At 43.3% G+C, this 21,044-nt stretch overlaps 1 protein-coding gene across 2 annotated transcripts in view; it reads left to right on the top strand.

Moving 5' to 3' along the window:
* LOC122944530 (multidrug resistance-associated protein 1-like) overlaps positions 1-21,044 on the top strand; it is a 106,285-nt gene that overhangs the window by 41,172 nt on the left and 44,069 nt on the right. For both annotated transcript variants that reach the window (XM_044302923.1, XM_044302922.1), the window contains exons 9-13: positions 2,976-3,203; positions 9,165-9,342; positions 13,390-13,551; positions 16,548-16,640; positions 18,983-19,186. In XM_044302923.1, coding sequence (XP_044158858.1) covers positions 2,976-3,203; positions 9,165-9,342; positions 13,390-13,551; positions 16,548-16,640; positions 18,983-19,186 — 865 coding nt within the window. The remainder of the gene's footprint in view (positions 1-2,975; positions 3,204-9,164; positions 9,343-13,389; positions 13,552-16,547; positions 16,641-18,982; positions 19,187-21,044) is intronic.

Below are 21,044 nucleotides of genomic sequence, written 5' to 3'. Positions count from 1 at the left end.
CACAGGCTGAACTCCATTCTTTTCAACATGCACACTGATCTCCGAAATGCAACTAACACATGGAGCGTACAGTACTTCCCTTACCAAATACGCTCATGTGATACTGGACTATATTAGAGTACTCCTGTTCTATGCTGGCCGTCCAGCAATGTACATCATTCAAACGTTCCTAGATTTTATGAAACTTTTAACACATTAGGGGGTTAGTTAGGGTTAGGAATTGTCATGGCATCGTAGAAAGATTGTGAGAGTACTGGAAGCTAAGTAAGACAAGTGAAGGGGGTTGTATTGCCTGTCCGGTGAGCAGATGTGTTGAGGCGAGGGTTGCTATATTTCGTACCCATAGCCCTGGAAGCAGAGACTGTTTTACATTCCAACGATTCTTGAAATTGCAGCAATGCAAAAGATACAAACCATACTCTAAACCATGTTACGAGCAAGCATTCAGCCTGGTGAAGAGACAGTATCTTCTGGTGTCAGGACCTCTGTAGATATTCCATTTTACATGCTATCATTGTTCTGTGTGGTTTGTCTGCTTTTTTTGCAGGAATTATTACAGTACATCTGATGTGTCCTGAGGGAAATTAGAAAATAGAAAAATATGTTTTCATGTGGTAGGAGCTTCCAGATGACAGGGGTTCAATAGGATAGTGTGATACATAGGACATGTTCTGGAATTAGATAGGTAAGGTAGGTGGCGAGACGCTGAAGGCACTTTTACATGGGCCAGTGATCGAGCAGACAAGCTTATTCTGCTGGGGTAAACAGCACAAACAATGGGCAAGTGCTTGTTTGGCAGCCAATCAGATTTTTTTTATGTAGGCATAAAAATGCTCTCTGATTTTATTGCTTATCAGCACTCATGATGGCCCAGTATCAGGCTGTCTGAAAGGACTCCTGGCAATTGCTTGCTCGCTAGCTGAGGAGACCGCTGCTATTACATGCAGTGATCTACTCTGCAGCATGGGGAGGAGTGATCGCTATGCCATCGCTCGTCCCCATGCTGTATGGTGGTTTGCCGGGGGCGGATTGTGGTGTCTAATCAAACGATAATTTTTTAACATGTCAGAAGATTTGGATTGCTCATTCACTGGGCTATCGGCGGCAGTATTACACTGAAAGATGATCGCGAACGACTGTTCATACGAGCGCTCGTTAGCGATCATCTTCCAAAAAAATCGGTAGGTGTAATACAGGCTTTACTCACTTTAGGTAATTGGATTCCAGCTCACCCGCCTTTTCTTGCAAGGTGCACGGATATAAAAGATGACGCCTTGTTATAATAGGTTGAAAGGAAGGAAATCGGGCACTCAAAATTGATGAAGTCGTAGGTTCCTTTATTTGGTCATGCGATGTATCAGGTACAGAGGTACAGAATGATTAATAACCAGTGATGCCCTTGTCAGTCTACGCGTTTCAAACGACAATGTTCTTATTCATGACTCCAGAACCTACGACTTCATCAATTTTGAGTGCCCGATTTCCTTCCTTTCAACATTTACTCACTTTATCTGATCTGTGCATAATGACACAACACCATTGTCAGGAGTAGGAATTCTGTCTTGGATACCTGGAGTCAACAGGAAATTAGTCTAATGATGCATTTACACTGCGCCAACTGAGCAGGCAATTATCGGAACCATTATTTGCTGATAATTGCCTGCTTGCCAGAGTTGGTGAGAGCTACAGTCACATGTCGCAATCCTCTCCACAGTGTACGGACGAGCAATTGCTACTACAATCGCTCATCCCAATACAGATTCATTGTTTCTGGACTTCAGACCGTTGTTTACACAGCACAATCTTCTTGTCACGGCTGAGGATAGGGGAAATCCTCAGCCGTGCGGTGATGGAGGATGTCCAGTCGCTACTCGGCCAGGAGCACAGAATTAGGGAGCAGGTCACCTCCTATTGCGTCCCTAATGCTGACCCTGTCTCCTGTCTGTATGAGCCGACCTTGGTGGTAGGAGGGCTCATATGCTGGAACCTTATAGTCCCTACAAGCCCTCAAGTCGGCCCTGAACTAGAGAACAGAGTAAGACAACCCACTCCTCCTAGGCACGGAGGAGCAGGAGTCTCACTGGCCAAGCAGCATGAAGATGGGGAACATAAACAGGACTATGGACATGACAGGTGAACCCAAACAGTTCCACACAAACCTGTCTCAGCCTTGCTGACTGGACCCCGTGCTCAGAAAACGCTGTCCACACAACATAAGAGAAACAGCACACACATACGAACACTCAGGAACCAGGACATCCATAGCCGCACTAAAAAGCAAAGACATAGGACATCAACAACACATCACGGTGATAGAACTTATGACCGGAAGGGTGGCCCTTACAAGAAGATAGAAATCACAGGAGGCTGCTACAGCAAAGCATGACTGAAGCAACCTACCGAGCCATGCCAAAGTAAGAGGCTTTATAGGCCTAAGAGGCCACACCCAACGGTCAGACACACCCAGTGACTCACACACACTGGGAAGGGAGTTAACCCTTCCAGCACCAGGGAAGGGAAACACCAACTTAAAGGAAAAGTGTCCAACACAACAAACACACTGTGGTTGTTGCCGCAGGCAACGACATGGGTGGCAACCGTGTCCTGGGAGTCAGCCCAAAGGCCGGGACACTGCCACCACATGTACACATCACCAAACGTTGCCACGGACAACCACAGTGCAGGAAAGGTGTCAGTGCACACCACACAATACACAGAGTGCACACAGACAAACAACAGTGCATACATACACTCACACAAACTCCATCATTTATGTGTCCGCATAGTGATTTCATCTGTTAAACGAGCTTTTGGCTGCCCATTACACAGGCTGATTACCAGGAACGAGTGTGTAAATGGACCTTAATTCATGGTGGGAGACCACAACAACACTACATTCATTTTTTCACACTTTATACGAGTGTTTTATACCCCTGTTGTACCTTACGCATTGTGTCTTTTTTCTACCATAACAGGTTAGTGGTCCACACAAAGTTCTCGAATACCAAGGATGAGAACGATGTTCAAGTTAATCAAGAGGATCCGGATGAGACTGAAATTCTCTTGAAAAATCCCAGCATGCAGATGAATAACCAGTCACTTCTGAAGATCATCATTAAGTCTTTTGGATACCACTACCTGTTTACCGCTCTACTAATGATTCTGTACACTACATTCCTCTTCATCAGTCCTGAACTTATGAGGTATTGGCATGACAGCAATAAAAAGAAGTTCAGGGTGCTTATGATTTACGATGTACTACACCTTTTAGCGGCTTTGACCTGTAGTTAAACTGGTTGTCTTATCATGGACAATGGGGGCATATTGCTAGGATATGCCCCTATTGTCTTATAGGTGCGGACCTGCACCTATATCGAAGTGAATGGGAGTGTACCGCGCAAGCGTGCCCCCCCCCCCCCCCCCCTTCCCAACTTTTCTTTTCTATGGGGGCGACGGAAATAGCCGAGCCACCGCTCGGCTATTTTTGCCATCCCCATAGAAAATTAATGGAGGACGGCTGCGCATGCGCAGTGCGCCCTCCTTCACTTGCGGGGCTCCGTTCTCGATATAGGTGCAGGTCCCAGCGGTGGGACCCGCACCTGTAAGACGATGGTGGCATATCTTAGCGATATGGCCCCATTGTCCATGATGTGACAACCCCTTTAATCTGTCATGATGATTTGCAGAAATCATATATATATATATATATATATATATATTTTTTTTTTTGCCAGTGGGTGTATTGTTTGCAAATGTATTTTTACAAGTTCAAAGTTTCAAGGTTAAAATGCATCTGAAAGGATTTCAAGAATGCAAAGTAGCATTCTTTTACTTGGAATCTGTGAGAAAATCATTTGGCGAAGTTGTACGATCTCTAGAATATTTGTATTGATAATAGAGTTTGCATATGTTGTACGATTGACGAGCAATTATAATGATTGACCCAAGCACAAGGTGCAACCAAATCAGAGGTTGGTAGAATATCATTACATTAATGCAGTTTTGCGGGCACAGAGGTCTATGTGCATGAATTAGATTTACTCCCTGCCCATCAACTTTGTAATTGCTTATTATTACCTTGGCAGCGCCCATTTTCAGATCGCTAGCATGATCACATGACCCTCTTCACTGCTTTTTCTCCACTTCCTATGACTTTCTGTTGTGTTCTTAGCACTTCACGTCCCGTAAGTGGAGAGGACGACGCCTCATTGGTGATGTCAGTTGAGGGGGCTGGTTTCACCGTAGCCTGTTCTCCCTCCTGTTCGGCACAGGGGGCCATTCTCTCTGCTCACAGGAAGTCCAAGGACATTTTTCTGACCCCTGACTTCCTGTGAGCGGAGAGAACGGCGCATCAAGTAGCTGGACAGAAACCTACAGAAACAGAAAGGGTGCCGAGCAGAGTGCTCAAAGTGCCAGAATGGTGAAAAAGGTTTGCGGGGAAATAGAAAGAATGGGGATAACTTAGTTTAAAACATTTTTTAATTATGAGCCAGAAAAATCCTTTAATCCAGAATCTTGATGGATACTTTGACCTCAGCTGTGCTCTAAGGCTAAGTTCACACACATCATATGCATTGAAAGAGTGAAATCTGCTTTGAAAATCCACAGCATAATGAGCATACTGCAGAGAATATGCAGCACGCTTATATTTCCAGGCTTAACTCCGTTATACTTTAGAATAGATGTATTCTGTATCCTCCATATATGCTAAATCCAATGGGGCAGATTTACTTATCTTATCTACTATTTTGACAGTGTAAACTTAGACTTAGGGCTCTTTCACACTTGCGTTCTTTTCTTCCGGCATAGAGTTCTGTCGTTGGGGCTCTATGCCGGAATAATCCTGATCAGGATTATCCTAATGCATTCTGAATGGAGTGAAATCCGTTCAGGATGCATCAGGATGTCTTCAGTTCCGGACCGGAACGTTTTTTGGCCGGAGAAAATACTGCAGCATGCTGCGCTTTTTGCGCCGGCCAAAAATCCTGAACACTTGCCGCAAGGCCGGATCCGGAATGAATGCCCATTGAAAGGCATTGATCCGGATCCGGCCTTAAGCTAAACGTCGTTTTGGTGCATTGCCGGATCCGACGTTTAGCTTTTTCTGAATGGTTACCATGGCTGCCGGGACGCTAAAGTCCTGGCAGCCATAGTAAAGTGTAGTGGGGAGCGGGGGAGCAGTATACTGATCAGTTTTATCCCCATGCATTCTGAATGGAGAGTAATCCGGTCAGGATGCATCAGGATGTCTTCAGTTCAGTCATTTTGACTGATTAGGCAAAAGATTAAACCGTAGCATGCAACGATTTTATCTTCGGCGAAAAAAACTGAAGATTTTCCAGAATGCCGGATCTGGCATTTTTCCCCATAGGAATGTATTAGTGCCGGATCCGGCATTCAAAATACCGGAATGCCGGATCCGTCCTTCTGGTCTGCGCATGGGCAGACCGGTAAAAATTTGAAAAAAGATACAAGACGGATCCGTCTGTCCACATGACAAGCGGAGAGACGGATCCGTTCTTGTAATGCATTTGTGAGACGGATCCGCATCCGGATGCGTCTCACAAATGCTTTCAGTCACATGCGGATCCGGCGGGCAGTTCCGACAATGTGATCCGGATCCGGCGGGCAGTGTGAAAATAGCTTAAAGATGCATTAGATTTATCAAAATGGCTCCCGCTGGATGATGCATTTGGTGTATCTTTAAACACTTTTGTCTAATGGCGCATATACACATACCAAGGAGCAGCTGATAGGAAGGAAGCGTTCCTCCCCGACAGTCAGCTGCTCATTAAGTGGAGGTGGAGCACAGTGATCATCTGCACAGTATGAGAATGAGCAATGGCTACTTTTATTGATAATAGCAAAATCATTTCTCCTGGGCAGCTGTTTAGATGGCACGATCTGCTGCCCAGGAACGATGACTGAGGTCCCTTTAGATAAAGATCTCCAGGCTGCAACCCCTACAATCTGCAGAAGTCTCACTCCTATACTGCCAAAAGTAAAACCTCCTGATACACTTTCACCTGTAGGAACCTTAGGTAAAAGGATTGGTGTAGTCAAGGCCACTGTGGGGTTCTCATACCAACACAGATTCATAGTCTTTCCTTCTCTGCTGTTTTATTAAAGCTCTACGGCCCATCATCTATAGATGGCTCCCTGAAGATTGACAAATAAAATAAATTGCTGTGCTGCAAGAGTTACCACTGCTTATACTCTATTAGACCAGCACCTACGTGTTTTTTTTTTTATATGGGCTGCAAAACCAATACACTTGTTGCTCCCCCCGCGGCAAAAATCTACATGATGCCATGAGTCAAACAACACAGGGAGATGGAGAGCTATAGTCCTGTGGTCGCTTTAGCAGAGACCTCCCAAATAATGAAGGCAATCGCAATGCCAAGCATGCCAAGCAGCTCTCATAGAAAAAATTAAGCATGTTTAATCTGATCTCAGCTGTCTACGGCATGATTTGGATAAAATATGTGAAAGTCCAGCTTACCTGTCCCAGCTGAAGAAAAGTATCCTCACAGCATGATGCTGCCACCACTATGTTTCACGGTGGAGATGGTGTGTTCAGGGTGATTTGCAGTGTTAGGGTGGTACTTTCACACTAGCGTTTTTCTTTTCCGGCACTGAGTTCCGTCACAGGGGCTCTATACCGGAAAAGAACTGATCAGTTTTATCCCCATGAATTCTGCATGGAGAGGAATCCGTTCAGGATGCATCAGGATGTCTTCAGTTCAGTCACTGAACGGCATTTTGGACGGAGGAAATACCGCAGCATGCTGTCCAAAATTCCGGATCAGTTTCCGGAATGCCGGATCCAGCATTAATTTACATTGAAATGTATTAGTGCCGGATCTGGCATTAAATACTGCAATGCCGGATCCGTCCTAAAAATGTGAAAAAAATATATAACGGATCAGTTTCCGGAATGCCGGATCCGTTTCTCTAGATGACATCCGGAGAGACGGATCCGTTCTTGCAATGCATTTGTAAGACTGATCCGGATCCGTCTACAAATGCTGTCCGTTTGCATGCAGTCTACGGAACTGCTTGCCGGATCACTCTGCTGCAAGTGTGAAAGTAGCCTTAATTTTCCACCACACAAAGCATTTTGCATTTAGGCCAACAAGTTCAACTTTGGTCTCATCTGAAAAGAGCACCTTCTTTCATATGTTTGCTGTGTCCCCTACATGGTTTGTGGCAAATGGGACTTCTTATGGCTTGCTTTGAAAAATGGCTTTCTTCTTGCCACTCTTCCATAATGGCCAGATTTGTGGAGTACGTGTCTAGGGCTACACGACGATATGTGTCGCGCGACAATTTTTATAATGATAGTCTATAGTGTCGCGCTGCGACACGTGACATGCTGCGACTGCAACACGACAATATCAAAAAATACATCCAAGATGGATTTTTCTGCGACGTGTTCTCAGTGCAACACCATAGACTATCATTATAAAAATTGTGACGTGAAACATGTTGCAGTGTAATCTGCCCTTTACACGCCGTTGTGTTGCCCTAGCCCAGTGGTCGGCAAAGTGCGGCTCGCGAGCCACAAGCTGCTCTTTAGACCCTTCAATGTGGCTCTTTGGTGCGGGCTCCCACAGCGAAACCAACCCATCCTGCACTACAGAGGAATCTTGCCTGTGGGAGGGCGTGTTCACTAACTAGTATTAGCGCACGCTCATCATGACAGAAAGCAGTACGCACCTCCTTCCAGACGTCGGAACGAGGAGGAAGTGAAATCTGCCAGAGACAGAACACCGCTGCAGGCGCTTTCTTTGAACGTGACTACAAGTCAGAGTCAGTGTTCCTCCTTCTACAGGTGACTCAATTATTTGGCATCAGCATTTACTTGGCATGTGTTTAAACAGCAAAAGTAATGTCTGCAGACAAGTTTAATAAAAGTAAAAAATTATAAATAGTAATCAAGATCCAAATAAAAGAAAGTACATATAAAAGTATGTAAAAACACACTCTGGGCTCATGCCCACGAATGTAAGGGCGCCGTGCCTGTGCTGCGGACTGCAAATAGCGGTCCGCAATGCACGGACACAGACCATGGAGCAGCTGCATGAGGATCGCGGACCCATTCACTTGAATGGGGTTCGTGATCCGCATCCGACTGCCCGCACCGCAAAAAAGTAGCGCATGCACAACTTTTTTGCGGTGCGGAGGCACAGCCAGAAGCACCACGGAAGCACTCTGTAGCACTCATATCCCGGATCCTGGACCCATTCACTTCAGCATGCGCTTCCTTCCTATATATTTTAATTGTATATAATTGTAGTTTTGGCGATATTTAGCTCAGTTGACAAAAAAGTTTGCCCACCAATGCCCTAGCCTAATAGTTGACAGCTCCTCCAGAGTGATCATGGGCCTCTTGGCTGCTTCTCTTATTAGCGCTTTCCCTGCCTGAGCTGTCGGTTTAGGTGGACGGCCATGGTATGGTAGGCTTGCAGTTGGGATTTTTTTTTTTATAACCTAACCCTGCTTTACACTTCTCCACAACTTTATCCTTGACCTGTCTGGTGTGTTTCTTAGTTTTCATGATGCTGTTTGATCACTAATGTTCTCAAACAAACCTCTGAGGCCTTAACAGAACAGCTGTAGTTGTATTGAGAATAAATTACACACAGAGGACTCTATTTACTAATTAAGTGACTTCTGAAGGCAGTTGGTCACTCTGGATGTTAATTTAGGGGTATCGAAGTACATGGAGGCTAAATACAAATGCACGCCACACTTTTCAGATTTTTTTTAATTTAAAACATTTTTAAAACCATGCATCATTTTCTTTTCACTTCACACATACTTGCTACTTTGTGTTGGTCTATCACATAAAATCCCAATAAAATACATTTAGGTTTGTGGGTATAACGTGAAAAACTGTGGAAAAGTTCAAGGGGTCTGAATACCTTATCAAGGCACTGTAATAAATGTGGTACCAAACACGAAGTAAACCATAATTCTGGCACAGTTAGCTTTAGTAGGTCCCCCACTTCTTCCAGAGGGTATATATTAGAAATAATGGAGTAGTAGAATGAGTTATCGGGTTCCACATTGTAAGTGAGCTGACGTACTCATCATGTTATTATTACTATTATAAAGTGGTTTTACTCTAAGCATGATCCATTTTCAATCATTTTCATCAGGCTACTCTTGGATCGTTTGCAGAATTCTTTGGCACCAACTTGGCAAAGCTTTTTTATTGCTGTCCTCCTGCTGATTTGCCCTTGTTTTCAGTCCCTCTTCCTTCACCAACATGACTATCAGTGCTATGTCATTGGAATGAGACTCCGATCAGCAATAGTGGGCAGTGTCTACAAGAAGGTACAGTACTTTACCAGTTCACTCTTGTATGGGCAGAGAGAGCTTAAAGAGAAATTCATTATCGTTAAAGAGGACCTGTCACCAAAATACAATGCAATCTGCGGGCAGAATGTCATAGAGCACAAGCCCAACAGATTGATGTGTAGTTTAAGGGCAAATACTTAGTATAACGTGTAATATATACATTTAAAGGGAAGAAAATGACCCATTATTAAAATCCCTTTTTTATGTTAAACATAATATATTTTTTTTTTTTTCCATGTCTATATTTACAAATAAAAAGTATGTAATCCTGCAATTTTTTACACTGGCCATTAGATATAATAATAGGTCATGATTTCCTATTCTGTACAGGTAACTTTTCAGTATCCATCTCATTATCATTACAGACAGAATTACAATGACAGATATCACCTCTGTATAGATATCACAGGATCCAACATTCACAATAGGTGATCTCACAGCTTATCTACACCCTCCTGACCTCTGCACAGCACACAGAGCATGCCTAGAAAATGCTCTCACATAAGTCAAGGGGGTCAGCTCCTGTCCATTGTGTCAATGGCCCATGTGGCTTCTCTGAAGACACAGGAAGTCTTGACATATTGTAGGCCTAGTGGCCAGTGTGAAAACTGCAGAATTTTAGTATATATATATTTTTTTTTAGGGGTTGTCCAGGACTCTTCCAAAAACAGCACCACATCTTTCCATAGGTTGTGTGTGGTATTGCAGCTCAGCCCCATTTACTTCAGTAGAGCTGAGCTGCTATACCCGACACAACCGATGGACAGGTGCGGTGCTGTTTCTAGGAGCAAGCAGTCATGCTTTTCTAATATTGGATAACCCCTTTAAATATGGATTAGTGACATGACAATAATTATTTTTTTAAATCACAAAAAAATTTTAAAAATTTGTTTTACATAAAAACACGTTTTAAAGAGGACCTGTCACCTCTAATGACATATCTGTTTTAGTCCCCATATAATAATTCTAGAGAATCTCTTCTTATGACTCCATGTTGTACCATTCCTGAATTATTCCTGCTAGAAGTTTACAAGTAAATTGCCAGCAGTCTGCAGTAAAGGTCCTGCTGGGTGTTACCAGTTGTAGGTTTGTCTAACTCTGCCCAGTCTGTGCTGCAGACTATGCAGGGACACATCCCCAGCTGGTAACACCCATCTGTACCTTTACTGCAAGCTGCTGGCAATCCACTCATAAACTTCTAGCAGAAATAACAGGGAAATAGCAGAACCTACAGCAATAAGAGTAGATGCTCCAGAATTGTTATTACATGGGGAATGCAAGTAGTTCCTACAACAGACATGTCAGGAGAGGTGACTGGTCCTCTATAAACAATAGGTCATTTTCTGATGACACGCTCCCTTTAAAGGAGTACTCTCATCTCCCCTTTTTCTTGGAGGTTCTTGTTCTCCAGCTTGTCTGCTTTAGTGGATGGTGCCGAGCCTATCTAATAGCATGAGCGTTACCATATAAAGCACAGAGGAGACTATTGCATTCCATATTGATAAGCTATACATACTGCCACATATCAGAATTGCTATTCATAGACTTTCCACGACTACCAGAGCTGCAGTGATGATAGAGAATGCTTATCATATGGTGGCAAGTCAAAGGGGCACCACATGCAGCTCGGGAGGAGGCTGGCCAGGCTACCTTGTATCAATAGGAATAGTCCTATTCAATAACTATTAGCACAGACTTAAAGGTGTTGTCCACTTTATTTATATTGATGGCCTATCCCCTGGATAGGTCAATAATATTAGATTGGTGCGGCCCGACTTCTGGCACCCTGGCCGTTCAGCTGTTTGAAGAGAAAGCAGTGCTCGTACAAGCTTCTCCTTCTCTTCATTGTTTCCCTAGTCGCCGTTGCAACTGCAGAGGTGAGCAGTGTAATTACATCTCAGTCCTATTCACTTCTATGGGGTGGCCCCGTCTGTTTAAGTGAATACTACAGCGCCGTCTCGTAGAAGTGAATGGGACAGAGGATCTGTAATTACACCTGATGCGGATGCAAAGGCGAGCAGGTAAACAGAGAAGAAAAGGCAGCGCTCGTAAAAGCAGCTGATCGGTGGTGGTGCCGGGTGTCCGACCCCCGCTGATTTGATATTGATGACCTATCCTGATAATAGGTTAGCAATATAAAAAAAAAGTGGGCAATCCCTTTAACACAACTACTGTTCCTGCTGCCACCAACAATACAGCAGGAGACCTCTCATGCAGCTAGGGAAGAAGGCTGCCCAAGATACCAGCGATGCTTCACCTTCACTGAGTAGCACTGAAAAAGCGCGGACTACAGTTTGAGGTGGAAGGAACTGACCAGCTGCAATGTTGGGTAGCTCGATGCTAGTTAGCTGAGGGTGTAGCAGTGCTGGTGGTGTAGTCTCCTCAGTGCCTATAGTGGTAGACAGCTAGAGTTGAAGCAACGCTGGTATTCTGGACAGCCTTCTTCAAAGATGCATGTGGTGCCTCCTTCGCTACTGATTGTGGCAGCAGAAACTGTGGTTGTGGGAAGTTGTCAGCATTCAAAATATACCGTATTGAATATGATTATTCCTGTAGATATAGCTAAAGCCTCCTCCCGAGCTGCGTCTGCTGTCTCCTGTGTCGTGACTGACAGGCATTCCATGTCATCTTGTATACAGGTACAGCCCAACTTCTGGAGGGTTGCGCTACTGTAGGCCGCTTTGTTCTTCAGATATACTGCATGCTTATGAATGAAATGAATCCTAAGCTTTCCTTGTGGCAGATAAATAAGACTTCTCTCTGGCAATCTCACATGCCTTGTCCTATTCACTTTATTGAGTCAAGTGGCTAGTCCAGGAAATACTGAGCATGCTCTGCAGAGAACCCTGCCAAGCTCATCAGAAATAGAGCAGGAGCATCTGCGCAAGCACAGCCACCACTGCAGGACTATCACGGAAACCAATAAAAAACAAAACAAAGAAATGAACCTGAGCACCATAAATTGCAAATAGGGCAGAATAGACACTGAAATGTATTTACTTATATTTGTAATATTTCATTACAGGTACATTATTTAAATATAATCAATGACATGGAATACTCCTCTAAATCTCTGCCATTTCTGGTTTCATTGCTCTGTGGCTGTAGCTCTCTATACACACACAGGGAATGCTGTCAATCACTGATAACTCTGAACAATGAAGTCAGAAACAGAAGTGATTTTAATGTATAAATTACAGGTTTTGCTGAATGTTTTCCCACCAAAAAATATATTTTAATCTGCTCAGCTCCTCCCGCTCTAACTCCTGCACTATAGCTCCTGCCACCTGCAGATTGCACAACATTTTTGACAGGTTCTCTGTAAACTTCTGAAGCAGAAAATAACAAAAATAATTAGCATGATGCATTGCATTAAAAATGTTTACCTAGTGGATGAAATTATCGACTTACTGATTTGGTATACCATAAATGACTTGTAGCCGATGAACCCTTACAGAGCAAACCGCGCCATATAATACGATAATTTATGGCAACTAAGCAAATTTTACTGGGGTTATATATTCAGAAAATTTACTAAAGACATGGCGAAATAAAAAACGCCCCTGCTGTTGACTGTGAATATTTTTGTTATTTGTTTAAAGAGATTGTGGAGTGCTTGTATATCGATGACCTTTCCTCTGGATAGGTTATCAATGCCAGCCAGATTGGCGGGGGTCAGACTCTCTTCCGATCCTCTGTTTGAATTGGCTGCAGTGCTCATGCTGGTTGTTTAACTGCATGCCATCTAGCTGCGGTGCAGCGTAATTACAGCTGCTCACCTCAATGGGACAAGCTGCTGTAATTACAGTGCACGGCAGCTACAAGTTGGTAAAACAGTGAAGAGGCCGCAGCTCTCGCATGAGCTCCACAACTTCTTCAAACAGCTGATCAGCGGGGAGTCAGACCCCCGCCAATCTGATATTGATAACCTGAGGATAAGTCATCAGTATACTAGCGCCACACAGCCCCTTTATTTATTTCTCCTTTTACAATGGTTAATATTATCTGTTCCTTATTGTAAAGGCCTTAGTCATTTCCAATGCTGGACGCAAGAATTCCTCGGCTGGTGAAATTGTGAACCTGATCTCCACAGATGTGCAGAAGCTCATGGACTTGGCCACGTGCTTAAACTATGTCTGGTCGGCACCAATTACAATCCTTTTTGCTATGTATTTCCTGTGGCAGGTGAGTTAGGTCTACTATGCACACTAATGAGACATGTTCCCATCAGTGCTTGCCATGTCACTATATAACTGTGAGGACCATCTCCTGGCCAACTGGGTTAGGATAACATGTGGGCCATAACCGGTCTTATCCATGGTTGGATGGAATCAATTACTGCTAGTTGCTCAAAGACAGTGATGTACTCACCATGGAAGCAGACCACCTGTGCTTAAGGTCTTCCTGACATGTATTCACCACCAGAAGGAGTGCACAGTGTAAAGAGATGTTTTTTACCGCTTTGATTGTGTTCTGAAGTAACTGTATACATTCATATACGCAGAGCTCCCTCTAGTGGTGGCTGCCAGTTTCTTCATGTTGTTTGTTATCAATGTATTTATGCTAGTTGTGTAGTTTAAATGCATTCAAAAATGTGGTGTTCAGATTGAGCACTAAATTTTTAAAGCATTACTACTTTTTCCAACGTAGAAAAGGGGTAAAATGGGTGAGATGGAGCCAAGGGGGCACATTTATTAAGACCGGCGTTCTAGACATCGGTCTTAATAAACCCCATGCTCTGGATCCGCCGAAGTTATGAAGAGGTGCAGGCCTCTTCATAGCTTCGGCGGATCCTCCCCCAGTTCTAAATGTAGGACAGCTTTTTCTACACCTTAGACCCTTCCAAGCCCACAATTCTAGACCTGGTGTGAGTGGGGAGAAGTCGCAGATTGCAGCGCAACTAACCATTGTGCCTGAAATATGCCTAATTTCAGATTAATAAATGAGCCTGAAGATTTTTTTATTTTATTCTTTTTTCTATTTTTTTTGTAAAGAATCCTCCGCTGTTCTACTTAGAAATGCATTGGAATAGGAGATGAATTAACTGGATATGTACCCTGCTGATACATCTGTTATATGCTGCACAGTGAAGGAATTCCGACACACCTCTCACACTGTGCATCAGTATTAGGCTACTTTCACACTTGCGTTCGGGGCTCCGCTTGTGAGTTCCGTTTGAAGGCTCTCACAAGCGGCCCCGAACGGATCCGTCCAGCCCTAATGCATTCTGAGTGGATGCGGATCCGATCAGAATGCATCAGTCTGGCACCGTTTGTCCTCCGCTCAGCAGGCGGACACCTGCTGAACGCTGCTTGCAGCGTTCGGGTGTCCGCCTGGCTGTGCGGAGGCAAACGGATCCGTCCAGACTTACAAGTCAATGGGGACGGATCCGTTTGAAGATGACACAATATGGCTCAATTTTCAAACGGATCCGTCCCCCATTGACTTTCATTGTAAAGTCAAAACGGATCCGTTTGCACTATCATGCATTGTTCATGGTAATGCAAACGGATCCGTTCTGAACGGATCTAAGCGTTTGCATTATAGGTGCGGATCCGTCTGTGCAGACACCAGACGGATCCGCTCCGAACGCAAGTGTAAAAGTAGCCTTAAAGGGTTTGTATAGTGCTACGATATTGATGACCTGTTCTCAGATTAGTTGGTCACTATCAGAACATTCGGGGTCTGACTTTCGGTACCCCCACCGATCAGCTGTTCCAATGAGCCACGGTGCTTGTACGAGCACTGCGTCCTCTTCACTGTTTAACTGCATGCTGTTTAGCTTGTATCGGCGTTTCAGTGTAATTTCAGCTGCTCGTCCCATTCAATTGAACAGGATGAGTAATTGTAGTTACACTGCACTGCCGATACAAAAGAGATGGCGTGCAGGTAAAACTGAAGAGGGTGCAGCGCTCACACAGCTGATCAGCAGGGGTCCTGGGAGTTGAACCTAAGGATAGGTCATCAATATCATAGCGCTGCACAACCTCTTTGACAGAGCTCCTACAGTGATCAATAACTTAAAATAAATCTCACTGGTGGGGTCCTATAACTAAGCTTTACTATGCAGTCCTATGAAATCTGTGTGTATACCTCTGAAGACATACAAATGGTTAAGTGAATGGACAATTTTTGCTATACACTGCCAGAAAAATCAGGTAAGAGAAGCCTATAAGTGCATCAGATTTCGGAGTGCAGCACAATGGAGCGTGAAGGTGTCCCGGCCAGAAGATGCCTGGAATGCAGTAGAACAGGTTGCCCTTTGTTCCTAATATTCCAGTGTCGTTAATGTTTTTACAAGAGGCTGCTGAGGTGACTGAATAGTGGAGAATCAGACCATAGTTCATAAGAATATGAATTAACAAATAGCGGTGTCGATAGTGGCAGGACGTTATCTGCTACTTCACTCCAAGAACCAGTAATAATCGCTTTAAGATGTGGGTTACGTATATTTGTCTGGATGTGTGTGCCTACCTTTTAGCTTGATAAAGAAAGTATTCCGAACAATGCAATGTTGGATCCACGCCCTTAACCGAGTTAAAGGGTTTATACCATGACTAATGTAAAAAATGAAAATCAGACAACATATAGTATATGACAACCTCTTCTAACAAAGCTAGAACCAGCCCTGTACCTCCCATGGATCTAGAGATCTCCACATTCATTGCTCTGCTAGATTCATATCAAGCCGGCAGCTCAAGGGGAGTGTCGTTTTTGCTGCAGCTCAGGGGGCGTGTCTCAGCTCTCCCTATCACAGCTCAGGGGTGTGTCTTAGCTCTCCCTATCACTGCTCAGGGGCGTGTCTTAGCTCTCCCTATCACAGCTCAGGAGCCAGTTGAAGGATGAAACTGAGCATGTGCGGCCTTCTCAATTAGCAGGTCAAAGAAATAATAAAAAGAACAGCAGTTGGCACTATACAGATACATTTTATTGAATATGGCTATACAAAATTTTTAATTACATGTAATTACAAAAGTATTCAGATCCAGGAGTTGGTTTGAAAATTAGAGAGTATTTTTCATGGGACAACCTCTTTAAAGGGTTTTTTCCCATTATCCTAAATGGCTATATGGCTTTTTGCCTGAATTCTGTCCATGTGAAAAGACCCATACTCCATTTATAAAATTACATTTCTGATATTTTAAATAATTTTCTCTGATTTCTTTACGTCTTCTTCTCAGACGCTCGGTGTCGCTGTATTTGTAGGAGTCGCAGTATTTATTTTAAACCTGCCGTTTATGACTGTATTTGCAGTATTGATCAAAAGACTACAGGTAAACCTGAGCTGTTTTCTCATGTTTTTAGAAATTTTCTATCAATAGCTGGCAACCAACTTTTTCTTCCGTGTGTGCAGCCATCCTGCTATGTATCCTCTTGGGAGGAGTCAATTAAATTAAGTATTTTTCTTCACTTCCCCCCCTTCCCATTGAATAGTTTTTTTTACTTATAAGCAGGTAAACGGGAGGACACTTTTTTACATGGCAGTACTTTGTTCAGTATTTTTTTTTATAAGTGCTTCTAGGCCAAAACTTGGATTTGGACCTACAGAAAAAATACAATGGGAAGATCTGAACCTTGTCTATATTTTTGTCAGACTCCTATTTATAGACAAAAAGTGGCCTTCAGGGTTTCCTGTCTGTATAAGATAAAAAGGCTGGAGCGGGTGGGAAAGTATTTGTATCTTGGTGAAACGCGTCAGCGGGAGCTTCCCAGGATTTATAGAGTGAGGCTCCCCTGATGTTTATATGCAGTGCACGCTATGCTCACTGACATTAACAGGGCCCTGCTCTGTTGCCCGTCATATATGTATATCACCTACATGTTTAGCAGCACTCTACAGAGAAGGCATTGACTTGCATTGCCTCCGATCTTCATGGGAAGAGTCTTTGCATACATGACCCATGTTGCAATACTCAAAATCAAATAAATTAAGGTTAACGTGACCTATTCCATATATTTTTCAGCTAAAAAATGTCATAACCCACAATAATTTTTAGCTAGTTTATTTTACTAAGGGCTCATGCACACGAACGTGTGCCGCTCAATCCATGCATTGGGGACCGCAAATTGCAGTCCCCAATGGACGGGCACTGTCCGCGTGGCAGGCGCAGAGTGATGCAGACCCATTCATCTTGAATGGATCCATGATCTGTCCACACTGCAAAAAAATCCACCTTCTGGATTGTGGAAGGATTCAAGAGAATAGGTCTATATCCGTGATGCAGTGCACAAACGGCCAGTGCCTGCATATTACGGACCTGCTGTTTGCGACACACGTTCGTGTGCATGAGCCCCTTTCCACAGTACTGCTCCTGTCCATGGTCTGGGTGTCGTATTGCAGCACTGCCATATTGATTGACTCAGATAGGTACCTTTTCCAAATCATGTTTAGGGTGCATTCACATGACCATATGTATTTTGCGGTTCGCAAAATGTGGATCCGCAAAAAATACGGATGACGTCCGTGTTACATCTGTTTTTTGTTTTAGTTTTTTTGCGGACCAGTTGTAACAATTCCTATTCTTGTCCACAAAAATCTTTTTTGCTGAGATACGGAATGGACATATGGATGGAGACAGCACACGGTGCCATCTGAAAATCCCCGATCAGCTGTCTGAAGGAGCCGTGTGCTGGAACTAGCACATCTGCATAAACTTGAGCTCAGTCCCATTCACATGAACAGACATTTTATCTGCAAAACTATGCAGCCAAACTGGACACTTACGTAGTTTTCAGCCTCATCCCGGCTGCCTGGCGCACTCTACATGTATTCATACCCTGAACACAAACTATGTTGGGAGAAAAGAATTTTCTAAGGTTCAAAAGAAGTTTCAAGGTATTAGAAGTTTGATGAGTGCAGCACCCTTAAGCTACGTTCACCTCTGCGTTTTTCTTTTCCGGTATTGAGATCCGGCAGAGGGTCTCAATACCGGAGAAAAATGCTTCCGTTTTGTCCCTATTCATTGTAAATGGGCACAGAACTGAACTGAAGGGAACGGAGTGCACCAGAATGCATTATTTTCCATTTGGTTGTGTTCCCATACTGGACAGAAAACCGCAGCAAGCAGCGTTTTTCTGTCTTGCATTGGATGCGGAACAAAACAGATCTGGCATGACACGCAATGCAAGTCAGTGGTACACAATAGAAAACAACGTATCCGGCACCCATTGACTTACAATGGTTTTCATGCCATCATGGCTATTTTAAAGATAATACAACAGATGCAGACGGTTGTATTATAAATAACGGAAGCATTTTTGCTGATCCCTGTCGGATCAGGCAAAAACGCATATGTGAAAGTAGACAAAGCATTCCGATCTTAAATTTCTGATTTCGATACAATAAAAGTAGGTGGGGGGGGGACACAAAACTCACACCATTATTCATGGATGTAGCCTTTTTATGAAACAAAAAAATCAGCTGTGGGTAAAGTTATGCTATAAATGTTTCAAACTTAAAAGCAACATCATTGTATAATAAGGATAAATTGGTAAATGTCTGTTGCACATATTTATAAAAATGAATCTAGGTAGAAAAACAATGAACAATTGCTGATTTTGTTTCACAGCCATATTTCCATAGTTTATATATGAAGCCTTATTACTTTTCCCACAGGAGGAGCAGATGAAGCAGAAGGATGGTCGTATAAAGCTCATCTCTGAGATCCTGCAAGGTATAAAGGTGCTGAAGCTCTACGCCTGGGAGAATGCTTTCAGGAAGAAAGTTGAAAGCTTTAGGCTGATGGAGCTAAAAGCAGTAAAAAAGATTGCACTGTTGTTTTCCGGAGCACTCGCGCTGTTTGTGGCTTCCCCTTTTTGGGTGAGTATGATAAGGACAGAGTTCATGAACTAGTTTATGGTTTTTATACATATGTCTCGTATCAGTCTGTCGCTTACTTAGGAAATAATGATATATTAATCAGACTTCTAGGGTAAATATGGCGGTTTTTGATTGATGAACCTCATCTTTATTACTGGACATGCAGAATATTACCGTACTCAGACTTAGGGTCCATTCACACGTCCGTAGTGTATTGCAGACAAGAATAGGACATGTTCTATTTTTTTCCGGAGCTGCGGACCGGAAGTTCGGGGCCGCGCTCCGGAAACGCGGAATGCGGAGAGCACATAGTGTGCTCTCTGCATCCATTCCTGCCCCATTGTGAATGAATGGGTCTGCACCCAGGTATATTGCGGAACGGATGCGGACCCATTCCACGGACGTGTGAATGGACCATTAAGGGCTATGTACACCTTTGGGGACAATTTTTTGTTATTATTATTGCATTGTACTTACTTTGAGCTAAAAATCTTTTTTTCAATTGGTCTTTATTAAAAATATGGAATCCTTTTTTGTGTACAGAGCTAAGATGCTGTAGTAGCAGCCTGTGGATTTTTGGTCTTTTCCGTCATTTGGGGAGCAGAAGGGCTCCTGATCTCTGACATTATAAACACTCATCAAAGCTCATTCCTTATTTTACTGAGTGTTTATGACCTCTTAGTAGTTTAGAGAAGAGAGCTATAAGAGGACTGGCACAAAGTGAAAGTACCAGTCACAACGTTAGAAAAACAGTTTACCCTTTGTGACGGAATGGCTCAATATTTTTAATAAAAAGCCAATTGAAAATATGATTTTTAGTCAAAAATTAGTGACATGCAATCATAAACAAAAATTCCTTTCAAAGGTGTGCATAGCCTTTAAGGAGATGCCTCTTACAGCTGTACAAGGTGCTTTCAGGCAGTGCACTGGGAGCAGCGCTGCATGAATCTATGCTTTGTGCAGAATTATTAGTGACTCTCTTATGCTGGATCACCAGTGCCAAAGTAAACTGTCTGCACAATAAGTAGATGAAAAACTGTTATTACTGTCATACATATGTACTACAGATTGACTAACTTGCCCAGACACCTGGAGCATGTACTGTCAACTCTATGAGTCATGTACCAAACATCGGTAAGGTCCCCATTTGTAATCTTAGAGTACAAGTAAAAAAAGTTCATATACTTTGTGTTTAAATTTTTCACTGTTTCCAAGATCCCTGCTGGCTGGCTGTGAATGTTGGCCCCAGGATATGTCATCAGTATCTGAATGATGAAAGCCCGTCAGCCGGCACCCCCACCGAAAGTCTGTGGCAAATCTACAACAAATTCACACGTAACACTTGCACATTTTCCTTTGTATTCAGTGTGGAAATTTCCCTGCAGAAAATCCACCCTTTGTCACTGTACAGTAATGGTGGGATCACATGTGGTACACTGTGGCTTTGCCATTGCAGACTTTTGTTGCCGAACCTTCAGCAAAGCGGATGAGATTTTATTAAATCTCATCCAGGCGTTGCCTAAAAAAGATCTGCAGTATAGTGACCTGCGGTGCAAATTTTAATTATGCAGCATGTCATTTATGCTGCTGATCTCCACTGCATATTTCACCCGTTGCAATGGAGATGGTGAAAACCATAGCCATTTCTTTGGCAAAAATGCATGTGATTCATGCATTTTTATTTATTTTTTTGCTGCAGATTTTCAGTCCCATGTGGATGTACCCTGTGGATTTACACGTACTGTAATTTTATGTCATAAACAGCTCTCATGCAAAATTTGCATGTTCTTCACGTTCTTCAGAAAATGTAATTCTGTACAGTGGAGGCGTGAAACCCCAACTGCAATGTTCAACAATC

The sequence above is a fragment of the Bufo gargarizans genome, chromosome 8 (assembly GCF_014858855.1).
Source record: "Bufo gargarizans isolate SCDJY-AF-19 chromosome 8, ASM1485885v1, whole genome shotgun sequence".
Classification (NCBI taxonomy): Eukaryota; Metazoa; Chordata; class Amphibia; order Anura; family Bufonidae; genus Bufo; species Bufo gargarizans.
Note: the sequence above shows the minus strand (reverse complement) of the source record. Positions and strands in the feature narration are given on the sequence as shown.